Below are 16328 nucleotides of genomic sequence, written 5' to 3'. Positions count from 1 at the left end.
ACAAAAATATACTGAAAGAAGATTCTGGTGTCATTTTACAAAGGCTTATTTTAACTTTAAGTCACGGCCGTCACGGGAATACCCCAGTCTTCTAAAGCAATGAATCTTCAAATTCCAATAAATCCGAAATCGTGATCTCAATCACTTTCATACAAAAAATGTGGACCATCTGTTGTCTCTGTTTTTGCTGTGATGAGTGAAAGAGACGGAAGTATTATTAAGGTGCATTCCAGTGACCGGTTGGAGTCACTGACCGATCCCTTAAGCAGGTGGGTTTGACATTAATCTGTTAGGTAATGTTGAAAGGGTTTGACCTCAGGAACTGATGTAATTTAACTGTTATTTCGATAATTTTGGGTAAAAACTTGAAGAGTTTTTAAGATTAGTTTATATTATTTAAATAACTTTATTGGTCGTTGAACTGTTTATGAAACAAATTTTAACAGTTTTTTTTATTATGCCAAGATATCGTAACCATGGCTATTTTCAGGGCCGGATTTTAGGGCCCAGAGGCTTCGGGGCAACCAAGGAGTGGAAGCCCCCGAAAATTATTTTCATTCCTGAAAAAATAATCGACCTTTTTTTAGAAACCGACCATACTAGTTGGCCCCCTGCTTGTGGAGGCCCCGGGCTTTCGACCCGGTTGCCCACCACTAAATCCGGCCCTGGCTATTCTAAAAGCTATGTGAACACAAAGTTAAAACATATGATGACGTTTTAAATCAATAACTAATTAATTATTATTTAATGACTTGTATTTGTACTAAATTTTATGAAAAATTACATTCAAATTATTTTCAGGACAATATTTATTTCCGATTCCTAAAATAATAACACGAAAAAAACAAGAATGAAATAAAATTCTCGATATGTTACAAACATCAGTGTTGCCAGTGTTATGTCAACTGTAGGTAGTGGAAATAGGTGTTGCCAGTTACATAAGGTATCTATCGCGTTATTGGTGTTTATGTAAGCGAGAAAAACGTGGGAGGTGGCTCGTATTGTCATCTGTCTGTGGGTAAGATAGTAAAGAGTATTTATTGAATACTAACAATATTATGTTGTATTGTGTCTGTTAGTACTTATACGACAGAGGAAAGATGTGTGTCATGAAGTATATTTTTATTTAGTCAAATCGCACTGATAGTCGAGTGGCATAGGTCCCACGCCAAGCCGGGTGCCTGCGATCCTCGCGTAGTGCAAGTGTTTGGGTGATCAAAGAATGCTTGTTCTGGGAAATGTGACTTGAATGTGTGTGACAACCCGCGGGAAAAAAGGATTAAATGGTAATCCTTTCTTGCTATTTTAGCGTAATATGGTGATCTTACTTACTTACTCTGTTGGCTCAGCGACCCAAATTGAGTCTTGGTCTCTGACACTTCTCACCAGTCATCAGCGTGAAGCGTCTGAAGGTCCGCCTCAACTGTGACACTCCAGCGATACCTGGGTCGACCGACAGGGCTTCTACCTGTTGATCGTCCCAGATACGCTCTCTTCACACCGCGATCTTCTCCCATCCTTTCGACGTGGCCGAGCCAACGGAGTCTGAGAGTTTTTATTTTCCAATGATGACCTCCATTTCGGCGTTTTTTCGTATTCGCTAGCTCCCGTCGGGGTTCTGCACAGGCCCCAAGATTTAGATCTTCTAATAATAATTGATCAAAGTAATATGTCTATGTTAAATGTCTTATCTTAATATTGGTACAGGATGAAAATGGCTATCTGCAGTAGTATGAGAAATACGATAGCTACTACGAAGAATCTCTTGTTATATTGAAGTATCTACGCAAAAACAATAGGAAATACCTTATGGGTACAGAAATTTTAAAGACGTTAAAGGCAGTACATACGCATCAATTTTCTAATACAACGAAAGCAACAAATAATTTTACATTACAATAGGCACCATAAATATTGACATTAATTATTTACAGTAAATATTGGCAATATAATAAAACATTTACATCAATAAAAGTCCCGCAAACGCAGAATAATGACAATACACCTTATTGACAATAATTTTCGTATAGGCTTAGCTATGAATATTATATTTCTTCAGAACCCGTTACTCTCCACATAAGGGCAGTAAACGTATCTATAAAATGTTTTACGATCACTTTGTTTCCATACATCTTTCTCGGCGACATCGCGGGCAGCTGCGCACGCGCACATCTTGCCTGCGCGTGCGCTTGTCCTCTGTAATTATCGTATTTTTCCTACAATTACCATTGTCATGGCCTCTTCTAATGTCATACTTATTAAATTATCGGATAAGTGCTGCCATCTAGTTATTGTTTAGAAGAGTTTAATGTTTGTAACAAAGCTGTCATATTTTATTCAGGTGTTACCGAATTATCGTGTATGAAGAATTGTAAAGCATTGCATAGCATGCACCAAAGGCGGATGATAAAGAACCACGGTGTAGGTTTTGTCTCTAAGCATCTGACATTACCCACTTTCCCTTCCGAAGGGTGTGTGTCCATGAGGAATCCCGTAGTCACAAATAAGCAGGTGTTACCAAAACAACATACATATAGGGATATCCTTGAATTTCATTATTTCAAAAAAGTTCTAATCTAATTATTTTTCAACACGTGTTGAACTGCTAGAATGCTCCATTAACATCAAGTTATATTGCTTTAAAACTGGAATATAGAAACGTAGGAGGACGAGTCAATTGTATAATTTTAATCCTATTTCCATTCCTATTGTAAATAGTGGAATTCCGGCCCAGGTTGCGCTTTTGAAATGATCTATCTCCATATAAAAACTTTTACAAACTAAGACAAAAAATTAACAAGGCGTCTGTAGATGGACTGTAGCCAACAGATTCTCAAGAAACCAACTAGTTTGTATGAAGCAATAAAAAGATTAAGCACCTTAAATAATAGTAAAGTGTCCGACGTTCAAGTCGTTAGAATACAAACTGACGAAATAATGGCGCCACCGTGCGCGCGCGGTCAGTGTTGCCACACTTCGCGGCTGTATGCATGCACGCACGTGCGCACGCGCATGGCGGAGCTTTAGCAAGGCTGTTGGTTAACAGTAGCCTGGATCTGTCAGTAATGATTGTAGGCTTAATTTAACTTTGGAAGGAAGATAACTATATTTATTTATTAACTCTATCTGTATTTCTCATTTCGCAGATTCAGTTTGTAGTAGCCAGTTTTCAAAAAGTATAAGCGCATTAGTTTATTGATCTTGTATTTCGAATCTGAATATTTCTATAGTTAAGGGATCAATAGCTTTAGGAACAGGCCTTTGCCCGTTAGTGGGATATTAACATTCCAATGTAAGGATAACAATTTACTTATTTACAAAACTAACAACTCATTTGTCTACATTCACGCAATACTTTAATCATACGACGCCCTTGCAAGGTCACATCATACGAGACCAAAATTACAATTACATTGACATGACCATTTGCTTAAGATTACTCCTTAAATATTTGAATTAAAGTTCAATTACAATATATATTCTAAAAAGTCATAAACACACTAATCTATGTTTCCAATTAGCAACCTTATGCGATGGAATTAGAGGTCAAATATATTTTATTATAAACAAATTTAATTGTAGATTCTCGTCATGAGAATTGGTATGTAAATATCGATGTAAAACACGTGAAATCTTTATTAAATGTAAGCTTAGCATAGAATACGAACACGCTGTGTTTACTCTGACAATAAATTGTTAAATAAATAATATTTATAGGCACGTGTCGCTAGTACCTTAAGTTATTACTTTATTAATATTGTTTTATTCGCATAAACGTATTTATAGATAATACTAGCTGACCCAGCAAACGTTGTTTTGCCTAATAAATTATTTCTAGTCGTATGTATTTTTAATGCCACATTGTAAAAAAAAACAAAAAATTTCGTCCAGAAAACAATTTTTTTTTTAGTGTGAGCAACCCTTATCACTTAGGGGTATGTAAAATAGATGTTGTTCTATTCTCAGACTTACCCAATATGTGTACAAAATTTCATAAAAATTCGTCGAACCGTTTCGGAGGAGTACGGTAACAAACATCGTGACACGGGAATTGTATGTATTAGAAGAAGATTAGAAGAAGATTCTATTACTATTTCTTGAGCAGATTGCATTAAGGAGGTTTTTATAAACTATATTCTCCTCGGCCTCAGGTAGTAACAAAAGTTAAGTAGAATTGCGTGACGTGCTACAGGTTCGATCCCTGGGACGCCTTTTTTTTAGTAGATGAGATTCAATTTTATTTTGTACGTTATTTTGTTTCTTTTGATGAATGGTTGTATAATGAAGACCTGCTTCGAATCAATCATGAAATTAAGCCTATTGGAGTTCATAGCTAGACATTGGCCTCCAAAAAGAACAATATTTTCTCAGTTTACCAATTTAGAAGAATATCAATTTTAAATAAATATTTATTCCGATTTTCGTTTGCAGCTCTTGTAAAAATGTGTTTTCAAAATTAAAGTAAAAATTAAAATTCATTTATTCAAATTAGGATACTAAGTAGCACCTTTTAAAGGTCAGGTTACACAGACAGCTCCCAGTTTCGTCCACCCTTCACCGCTTCCCAAGTGCTTTTGCTGTGAGAGAAAAAACGGCGCAACAAACTGTATATTATGTTATTTCTATCAAATATAATTAGTCCCTTGCGTTGAACGATAAACCTTGCTGCAATCCTTGATCTCGTCCAATCTTCAACGTGACTAGCTTATATCACTGACAATTATCTCAAGTCAACACGATACCAGATAGGTGTTGCAAAAGACTGCGGAGGAAAATTCCACCAGGTTTGGTAACCGGATGGTGAATGGCGCTGAGGTTTCATTAAACATTCACTTTTTAATATCCCCACGAGAAAATGGCGGGCCAATGGCCATACTCAATTAATCATTAGGACATATCAGAACTAAAGAGGTCTATAACCTCTTTTGTTGCACCATAGGTAACATTCCGTTATTGATCGCATTATATGGGGTAACAAGCCTTTAGACGTTAAGTTTTTCTTTTCTCCCGATTTAATAGGTTAGATAAGTGCTCATCCAATGTAGAATAGGGTGAATACTCTTTAATACCTAATAGCCTGAATAGCGCTAGACTAGAAGTCGACCGACTTTAGAATAAGGGATGCTGTCAATAGAGATGGTAGTGGGACTTATCTGTCATCTGCTTTGTCTAAGTTTGTTTAGAAGAGGAAGTAGAAAAGGGTTTTTAGAGAGATAATTACGATGATAATCTGAAATTAATTAATTGTAAAACGTAACAGCACCGTGTTTTGCGCCACTTTTTGGTTTAATTTTGTGATCCGTCAAAAGAGTGTTTTTACACCGGACAAGTTAAGTTGACATCCCCGTTTTAAGGCTCTTCCTTAGTTCCTTTTTTATGGGAAGCAACAGAATCTGTCTTTTTAACATAGCTAGCCACATCGTGACTTAAAACCAGGGTTTAAAACGATAAAGCCGCTAGAGTCTAGTGTATGTAGTGCTGTGCCAAAAATGCTGGCTTCCTGCGACGCGTCACCGGGCGTGGCAGCTGTCAGTGCCTATTGGCCAAGTGCTGTGGTAATATTTCCTGTGTACACCAACATTAGTGTCTTACTGTTACCTACTTAGGAAGTCCACAACAAGTTTTGTGTTGTCGATTTGAGACTTATCGATTTTCGACGAAATTCTGCTGTTTAAAAGAGGTTTCAAGGATACTTATCATAAATAGCCATTAGTTTTCTTCAGCACCATCTACCAGATTCATCCACTTTCCTTGTCCTCCCTATTAAATAGAAAGTTATTTAGGCCTGGCCCAATATTACCTTTCCACCTGGCATAAAATCATAAATACATTGTTTTTGTCAAATAATTGTCAAAATTATTATTGTACTTAAACTTTTAAAATTAAGAACACTGCTACCGGCAGACAGCCTGCAAGCCGCCAGTTTGCTGACACAGATATTTTAAGATGGAAAAAAACGGACTACAGGTTGTGTCCGAGACACAAGTTACGTCATAATGGTAAACATAAGCAAGTGTGATCTTTGGTCGGCTCACGTGTTGGCACGCACGTGAGCGGCCGCCATCTTGGATCACAACCTCGGATCAAATACTATTGACCTGCACTTGGTTTTATTTTCTTAAGAAATAGTTAATTTGTTTTGCGTAAAGGTGTTGTTCAGATATTATTGCGTTAATTCGAATTACGTAGGATAGAGAGGCGGTGTAAATGTCATTGTATCTGATGTTGGAACTTTGAAAGTTTTGTCCGTTATGTGTTTCAGATGGCCTCAAAACTTTCGTTCGCTTGGAGTTCTCGCATTTACTTGAGTAATTCCTCTAGATAGATTTCTCTCACGTTAAATGCCTAGCAGAGAAAACTTGTAGAGACAAAAAAACTTTAGAAGCCATTGGTTCTTGCCAAAGTCCAGACCTGCATGTTCGAGCACATAATGTCCCTGTTCAAACCAAAAGGTTTATGTCAATAACAGTTTTATTGTTATTTATGTGTAATAATTTACATTATTCTGTTTTTGTTACAGAAATATGGCAAACCCACCAGAATTACGGACGGAGAGAGTGAAGCAAATGTTCAGTTGGACTACGGCGGGGTGAGTGTCACGTGTAGATCCTCAATATATGAGGATAGCCTTAAAATAACTACTTATTATGAAATATTATGTTAAATAAATCGTGTATTAAGAATTATGGTAGTGTTAGGAGATGGCCCTATGCTAAATCGACCGTTAGGTAATGGTTTCGCAAGATAGCACCATCTTCACATCCAACTTCACAAACCTAGCTAAACATCATGTAGGTTCAACACCAAACAGGTTGGTATAGAGAAAGAGACGGAATAAACACACAACTCAGTCTCACAGACTCGCATAACTTCCTCTGAATGATGCAAGCGTTATAAGATGCTGACCTGTCCATGATGCAAGAGCCACTTTCCCGTGTAACTGAGAGGTCGATGAGCAAGTCCAATAACCCAGATATCTCTTACACTTCATTCAATAAACAAACCTTCCAATTTAAATTAATACCCTTCTCCCAAACGGTCGATTCTATTCTTAGAAACACCGCCATCTATTCGCAAATTATAGTGTTACGCAATCGTTTAGAATAGTGCCACCTGTAGAGTTTAACACGAACTAGTTGCGGTGAGTCAAACGTTATGTAATGCCGCATAACTACGCTAGATGGCGGGCTTTGTATAATGGCTGTCGTCGTTATTTTTATTGACGGTTTTGTTGTGAAATTACTTGTACTTATAACAATAATGCTTGAGTAGTATGATATTTCCTAGCATTGTTGGCGGTAATCAATGCTTTATTATTTGCTGATTATCTCGAAACACAACTTTTTTATGTGTGAAGAATTTTTTAGAATGTCGTATTTTCGCGGGTCCATTTAAGTTGTTTACGTAATATCTGCGAAGGATACGAAATAAATTATGAAGCATTCTTGAGGTCAGGCGTGGTCTGTAAACTTTCTATAATTGTGAATTTCATTAGATACTTGGCTACAATCCAGTTCACTCTTTGTACCTACTTCCGAAAATAAGAAGACACCTATTGGTCACGAATCAATATTTTGTCACTCAGCAATGTTTGATTACTTAAATTAAGTAAAGTACCAAGTTACAATTTTAAAAGAATATCTATTTATAAATATTCATCATTTCGTATGTGTTAATGATCAAATTCCTAACCTTCATTAGTTAATTAACGGGTCATTTGTTTAAGCATCCGCGATCATAGTCACGTAGATGACAATTCTAGAAATTATACATTTTTAAAATAAGATCGTTAGGGGGCTATCACTAAATACAAATGCATTAAGTACTTTAAGAGGCGATGGTAGACCCCCCAAGCCAGTGTTACCATATGTAAAAATGTAATTAGGGTACTTAAAATTAGAACTATTTAGAATTTTATTTCGTTTCATATTTTTTCCAGCATATCTTTATGCTATCTGCTATCTTAAGGCATTCAAGTTCATAATATTAATTTTGTAATTCTGTTTATTATTAGATGTCCAAAGTAAGATAGTTGTCGACCTCTCGTTGAGGTCACATTGATTTTGGTCTTTCTTATTGCTATATTATTTAATTTAAATTATTCATATAAATCTAATACGTTAATTAATCACTTCAATGGATAGTGTAGGTGATTTATAGCAAGAGGCATTTTTTTTAATTATTTAATAACGTGTTTTTTTGGTTTTCGGTTTCCTTCTGAACGTGATTCAAAATTGCCTAGTTGTTTTATGCGCCTGCGCATAATTTTTAAAACGAACTAGAGAACCTAGGTTATGAATTAGTAAAAGCCTTTAAACCTCTTTTCTTTGTTACTAAAAAAAATAATGCTTAAAAAAACATACTTTTCATTTATTCTTTACTTGGTTTGAGTAAGTTTCAATACATTCAAGTTTAGTCTGGAATCACCCAGTGCAGATCATATATAAAGGCCTCACTTTTTCGTGACAACTCAATCTTAATGCCACAAACGGCATACCTAAATTGTCCCACAAAATCCCTTGAATGGAATGGAAATTCGTCTTCTGTAATCGATTAACCAACTGAGGCTATCTCCGTACACAGAACATAGGCCTACTTTGTGCCACTACACCCTTCGGCCTTCTTGTTACCCAATAAGTAATACCTCTTGTGAAATATGTGCAAATATTAAGTGTCATCTCCACAAGAAGAGGTAGAGTCTTAACAAAGAAGTATCGCCTTGACCGCCGAGACCTCGAGGTGACGGAGGTGACACCCCACAGCACCTGCTCATGGGTATTTGTACATTATTAATTATGTTGTTTACATATACACTCTATTACAGTGTAGAAAAGAGTTTTCGTTATTTTTTGTCGTAGAATGTTTAAGAACCATCTGAGCACCTGAATTTTATTTCAAGCCAAAAAAGGAGTTTTCTGGCCTAGGTTAATAATGTTTTTTTGTTTTTCGGGGTGAAACGCTAATGACATCAACCATCGAGAGACTTCCCCCAACTAAAGCAAGACATAGACTACAATTTTTTTTTTAAATCTTGTTCTTTAAGCGAATGCTACGAACTCTATGTTATGGAAGCGGAAAATATCTTAATCATAGACCTTTTATGAACCCATATTCGCAAATTAATAAATGATTTGATTTGATAGTAGCTTAGCGAACTTCATTTATATCCGTTTTAAATATACACAGCCATACAGTCTTGTGCTCCAAACATCTACTAACTAACACTAAATAACATCGGAATGTAAAACTGCCAACATTAAAACACCAGTCAAACCGGTACATCTATGAAACTAGCTTGTTATTAAAAACAATTTTTTAAACGGTTCAAGACGTCACAACTTTGATTTGAGATACACTTTAGTTTTTTTTAAACCAGAAATTGATTAGCTACTTACATTCCAGCATATTTACTAGAATAAGTTGTGTTAGATATCTAACTAAGAGGCTTTATATATATTTTTAGTATCTATTGCACAGAAGTTAATCATTTTTAAAGTTACTCTATTAATGAGATCTGCTTTCTTTGCTACCTAATAGACTATTTGAGATGACTTATGCGTTTATGGAAATACAATTTCTACTACACTTAATAGGTACTTATATTTGCATCAATAAATTATTGATTTGAAAAGCGCTATCATTGTAGCAACACTAGCAACAACACTCATCTGAAAAAGGCTTAAATATTGTTTCCCGTAACTTTAGGCAAGTAAATCTCTAATTGTTATAAATTTCTTTACGATTTCCTGCTTTTCTTCAACAATACTTATAACATTACAACTAAAACACAGCTCAATAATAACAAAAGAAAGTGCTTGTTTTATAAGCCTATAAAATATAAATGCAACAAAAACTTGCCTTCTCCGCGAACTTGGTATAAGTGAGAGCGGCGAGCGCAGAAAGTGTAAAATGTACAAATTTTAGTTTAAATTAAACTCAGTAGGATAGAACAAAATATGGAAATCACTGGTTAATTATACAACGCAATTAGAGAATAAAAGGTAGAGTTTGCCATAAAGATTATAGTAATTATGATTTAACAATGGCTGCGGAAATTGAGAGTGCATTATACTTAATTGTTTTAGTTTAGGGATAAGCATGAAGTCTACATTTAAAAAATAGCTTTAAAAGTTCCAGTGTTGGAAAAAGCAAAAAAAAAATAATATGTAAGGATAATTTGTTGTAGATTCAGGTTACCATACTCTAAGGTTTGTAGATGATAGGATTTTTTGTAGACATATACAAGTTTACATGGAATTTAAATCCAGTTTTGTGACTGTATTGTTATTGAATCTAAGTGTTTATTATGCCACTGCCGCCCTAAAGAATGTAATCGTTGTATCATGGTTGATTTGATAAACATTTAAGTCACATTCACAAATACATCCAGACTCACAATTATTTGCGGATCATACAAACGCTTGTCCCGCGCGAGGATCGAACTCGCGACGCATCGCGCGCTGTGGGTTAATCTTGACTTCAACCGTCAGGTTTGTTGGTTGGCTTTGGTAATCTGCAATATTAAAGCGGCGTGCTTTCCCTCCCTATCTACATTATCTCGCTTAAATAAGAGGTTTACAGCTCTAAGCAGTTTGTTGTCTTTGCTTTTTTGTGACGAGAGGCAAAGGGTCCACAATGGCGTATTGTACGTAGTTCTGTTACGTATTGATAAGTTACTTAATGTCCATATTATATCACGTCTCGCTTTCCGAACACAGATATTGTGGAGTTTGGCTTAATCTTTATAACTTTAATTAGAGTACCACGTTCAGCACTCATCATTCTGTGGTTCCGTAAGAAATAATGGGTTTGAGTTACTACTGAATGGTGGGTCTTTGATATGGTAAGGTTAATTGGAAACCCCTCAGGGTCGTATAGAATAGGCAAGAGTACTAGAAAACAGGAACGGCCTATACCTATCAAGAGCCGATCTCAGGCTGATGTGCTGTTATTGAACGATATAATAAAAAAAATAGTGTTAGGTACAAAGGCGATCTTATTGCAAATAGCGAAATCGTTCAGATCGCCTCTGGATAGCCTGGAAAGATTAGATGTATAGAGGTAGATTACTCGTGCACGATTTTGAATACGTAAGCACCTACATAATTTTTTAATCAAAAGTTGTGTTGTCGCATTAGGTAAAGATGTTAAAAAAAGTAGTAATAATAATCTTTTGGCCTATAAGGAAGTCATAATATGAAAGATAGCAAAAACCTATGGTACATAGAAACCACAAGAAATAAGCGTTTCCGCATTATCATAAGTATGTACTATATGTCAAACTTACCTAATAGGCAGGCATATATTTAAATTGCCTATTTTGAAACTCTTGCAATACAATTGGCAGTTAAGGGCAGCCAATAAATACGTATAGTGGAGGATTTTAGTATTCCGTTATAAAATATTAAAACGAATTGAACCATTGGTAACAAGCAGTTATACTATAAGTCGGCACGGGTTTATTCAATTTTCATTATTTTGCTGAAATATTTACTTAAACTAACTTTGTGCAATATTTAGACTACGATTTTAGTAGACTGTATCATTTTTGTTTTCAGAAATTGTGTTGTTCGGTTTAAGTGCTCAATTTATATGTATGTTATCCCGGGGCACATATTAAGAGACTGGCGAAGAAAGATTTCTAAGAAAGGAATTTATAAAACATATTTATTTATGATTTTTATACTATTTAGAAGTATCAGTAGGTATTACCATCCCATTTTGGATTAAAACTTTAAACTTTTCAACGAGCCCCCATGCGTCCCCATGCATGCCTGTAAAAAGGACCGGGTCTCTTCTCATGAAGCCAACCCTTGAATTCAAACAAATATACAAATAATAGTTTTTGTGGCAACTCTTTCGCGATACAACACGTTGGACTTTGATTTTAGAATTAATAGATGTTATCTATAAACGTGTCAAAGTTAGTAATATTGTAATATTTTAACGTATTTACATCTTGGCCTTCAGTAGTTTAAGGAACTTTTTAACATACTCGTGTAGGTCGTCCGAATAATTAACTAGGTAGTTATTATTAGCTATCTAGAGAAGGGACATTTAAACAAACATTAATTATGAGAAAATAATAAAAGTTAAGTCAAGTGGGAGTCAAATTCGCAGCACCGAGGGTTCCGTACTGACAGGCTAGAGGAAAATATATTAGCAACAAAATGATTACCAAGGAAATTCATACCTAAGCAATTGTTGCTACACCTCTATTTTAATTTTTTTTTTCTTGCTAGTGTGGCAGTGTAGGTTGCAAGAGATATATTATTAAATGATGTAACGGTTTACTCACGCGTATTTATCGGGGTAGCCCGACTAGTCAGTTCGACTCGCGATCCCGCCGCGTCTGCTCATGATTAAGGACTCCGGTTGGGTCCGAAACTAGTCGGGCTACCCCGATAAATACGCGTGAGTAAACCGTTACATCATTTAATAATGAATCAGTCTCACGATAGTTATTATAAGAGATATATTATCATCTGTGAAAAGTTCCACCTAGCTGTGCTGGTTCATTTGATACACCCTGGTGCCAGAAGAACGAATGTAGTGACAGACGAGCCTTATTAATAAAAAAATAACACTCAAAGAGGCGAAACTGTCAAGTATACTGCCCCGTGGCTACTCCATAGTTTAATGAATATGAAAGTTCCATGGGCGATTCAGAAATCTGTCAATTTGTAAAAGCTTAAGAAATGATTTTAAAGTGAAAATCTTTATTGTAAGACAGCGGTTTAAAAAGGTGTTTCAAAGGTTTTTGTGCTTTTGCACTGCTCTACCATGTTTAACATACCATGTGATTCGTATTGTTTTTAAAATTATTTATTCATATTTAGCGCATTATGCGGTAAGGAAGGCGTTAAGCATGGATGTGGATGGATTTAGGGGAAGAGGACGACCAAAGAAACGATGGATGGATTGTGTGAAAGACGATATGGCTGCAAAGAGTGTGTCTTGTGAGATGACGGCCGATAGGAAGGTATGGAAGAAGATGACATGTTGCGCCGACCCCAAATAAAATAATTGGGATAAGGGCAGGGGAATGATGATGATGATGATTTAGCGCATTCCTCTAACAAAAAATCTCATAAGAAAACAAAATTTATCTCTTACTTGTAGAGTACTTATTAATACAAACTGAAATACTCACATTTGACAATTTGACAAACGCTAATTAAATTAATATAAGTAAATAGATATACACACATGTAAAACTTGCTCATACAAGATTTACCCTCAATGACAGCGAGTCCTTTACTGACCCTGTACCAAGTAATAATTATTTAAATCAATTTTGATGTTTTTACTTTTGACAGAACCATTAATAAATTAGCGGAAGATAAAGAGTTGAAGGTAAGGTAAGGCTGCTAGGTTTATATGTATTTAGAATGTTAATGAGGACTTGTTCTTGAAAACAAGTGGGAAAAAATAAATTACCATAATCTCCTTAAGCACCGCTCTTTTATGTCTCTTGTAAAATGTTGTGCTATTCTAAGACTAAAGGTATTAATTGTTAAAAATACAGCTCAAAATGATTTATAAATAAAAAATTCTTCAGGCCCTTTATGTGCCATTTCGAATTCTTGTGTCGCAGAGGGTTTCACAAACATTTAAGTCGCATGTATAAAGATACCCAGACTTAGGATAAGCACCAGTGGATAACACCATTTTTTGTCGTACGCGGGGATCATACCCGATACACGTCGCGCACAGTGGGTTCGGTGTAGTGAATGAAGGATTGAGCATTGATCACCTCGCTAGCTCACTGCGGGTTGGCGATTTGCCTGCGTTGGCATCGAACTTCCACCTCATGCATGCCTGGAACCGCAAGGTAACAACGATACAAAGACAAATTAACAGATTATAATTACAAAAAACATAATTTAACACAACACAGGAACTTTACGACCATTTTATATAATCTTTGTTTATAACACACAATTCACACGGAACGCTAGATTCCTGTCAGAAACAAGTATTGTGCAAAAAGTATTTACGTCATATTAATTAATAAGGCTCGTTAGTTTTTTTCTACTTATATTGGTAGTGTAATTGAATTATTAGGAAGTAATGCAGGTCTCATACACTCATGGTTTTTGTTTGTCTGACGTTACGATCATCTTATAAACATGTTTAATACGTGCAAGTTTCCCTTCTACTATAGCTTCGGTCTCGATTAAACACCTAAAAATATTAGGGATATCCTTTTCGTTAGGATTCGTATTTAAAAAAAAGAAACGATTCCCTGTGGCGTGTGTTCTATGTGTCGTAGGGGTTTAGAAACGTTCAAAGTGATGCACAAATCGCTCCTCAAATGAAATCATTTATTCAGTGAGTAGGATGATCATCACTTTTACATGTTTTTAGGAAGCCGGTGGAGTCGACAATTCCTATTTATTTACCGTGATGTCGAAAGAAACTCAGGGGTCGCGTGTGAATATAAGTGTATAATCTTATTTCCTGGATTGGCATTTTGAGGGTAGCACCAGATCGATCGAGCAAGCAATTGCCAGCAAGCGAGATGCAAGCATCGACTAGCTCATTTGTCTTATCCAATTTTGGGAGAGCCTTATAGCTCAAAACAACACAACACACCACTCGAGGCACTATCAAAAAGGATAGGCAAAATCTTATTTGAAACACAATAGCAAATATATGTACCATGGTTACAGATTCTGTGAACTACAGTTCTAAGACTCGTCTTGAAAGAGTAATAATGAGGTTGCTTCTCAAGAAAACAATTGACAATTAACTTGTGTCGACATTCTTCTACTTTAAAACACGAGCGACGTCTTCTTTAAACTTGTCCTAAATAATCGTAATATATGTACATATGTATGTATATGCAAAATGAATATGTTTGATGTTTAAATTTAGCTTCATAATTGTGTAAAGTCATGCTGAGTCTACAATTTGAGTAATTTTGGTCAGTCTTTTTGTTAATTAAGCGTGGCCAGAAATCGCAACAGATAGAGAGGTTGGGAAGAGAAAGGAGAGGCCTTTGTCCAACAGTGGGATCGAAAACAGGCTATATTTAAAAAAAGTAATCTTTGTCATAACGAGTTCATCCGTTTTTCGGAAGGCACGTTAAATTGTGGGTCCCGGCTGTTATTCCTACATCTTTGACAGTCGTTACAGGTAGTCAGAAGCTTGAAAAAGTCTGACAGCCAGTCTAACCAAGGGATATCCAACCAAGGGTTGCCCAGGTAACTGGGTTAAGGAGGTCAGATAGGCAGTCGCTCCTTGTAAAACAACTGGTACTTAGCTGATACCGGTTAGACTGGGAGCCGACCCCAACATAGTTGGGAAAAGGCTAGGCCGATGATGATGATGATTTAAAAAAAGTAATGGTACTTTTAATTACTGAATCCCGTGTCCGTTTTTGTTTTATTAAAGTATTGCTGTATCTACTTTAGTATTAATTACCGTTCATCAAACAATAATAAGTTTTGGCCTCTAGGTTGTTATTAAAAGAATCCAAGTGGAAAAATCCGACGCACTCAGAAGCTCCCGTATTGGGAAAATACAGTCTTTATTACAAACCGTCTATAAATATTTCAACAATTATGTTTTACGGCTTGAATGAATCTCAGACGGAAATCCACTTTAATTTTCTTTCAAGATATCTTCTTCTTTTATTTTAAATATACAGAAATCTGGTTAAGTTTTTTATTTTAAAAACAGAGACAGTTTAAATCTAATATATAATTCCCGTGTCACGATGTTAGTTACCGTACTCCTCCGAAACGGTTCGAGCGGTTTTTATGAAATTTTGTATACATATTGGGTAGGTCTGAGAATAGAGCAACATCTATTTTTCATACCCCTAAGTGATAAGGGTTGTTCACAATATTTTTTTTTTTCGGACGAAATTTTTTGATTTTATTTTTTTACACATACATACAACTAGAAAAAAAAATCGGCAAAACAACGTTTGCTGGGTCAGCTAGTTATTCATAAAAAAGAGTGCAGCTACGAGTAATGGCTAGTATTCAGTGCCAAATAATCAAAGGATATAGGTACTTAATAATATATTACTTGTTCCATGTTCGAAAGAAATTTTCTTTTATGGTACTGGCTAAAAGTACTTTAAATTAAAAATACAAAAAGAATATGCGTCCAAGAATCCTCCAAGAATACCTATGTGTACAAAGTTTCATGATTATCGGTTGTGTAGTTTTCGCGTAATGCATAGTGAATTTGTTACTTACAGAAGTACACACCACTCTCAGAATAATAAAGGCACAAAAGGGCAAGAATCCAGAATTAAGTTAAAGAGAAATAAGTATTTTTTTTAATTAAATCAGTTAGCTATACTTTGAAAC

At 35.6% G+C, this 16328-nt stretch overlaps 1 protein-coding gene across 2 annotated transcripts in view; it reads left to right on the top strand.

Moving 5' to 3' along the window:
* The window catches only part of LOC113494954 (ABC transporter G family member 20), an 87894-nt gene that overhangs the window by 12224 nt on the left and 59342 nt on the right, over positions 1–16328 (top strand). For both annotated transcript variants that reach the window (XM_026873494.1, XM_026873496.1), the window contains exon 2: positions 6521–6589. In XM_026873494.1, coding sequence (XP_026729295.1) covers positions 6525–6589 — 65 coding nt within the window. In that variant the 5' untranslated portion in view covers positions 6521–6524. The remainder of the gene's footprint in view (positions 1–6520; positions 6590–16328) is intronic.

Source organism: Trichoplusia ni, chromosome 6, assembly GCF_003590095.1.
Source record: "Trichoplusia ni isolate ovarian cell line Hi5 chromosome 6, tn1, whole genome shotgun sequence".
NCBI classification, from domain to species: Eukaryota; Metazoa; Arthropoda; class Insecta; order Lepidoptera; family Noctuidae; genus Trichoplusia; species Trichoplusia ni.
This window is presented reverse-complemented; position numbering and strand designations above follow the sequence as displayed.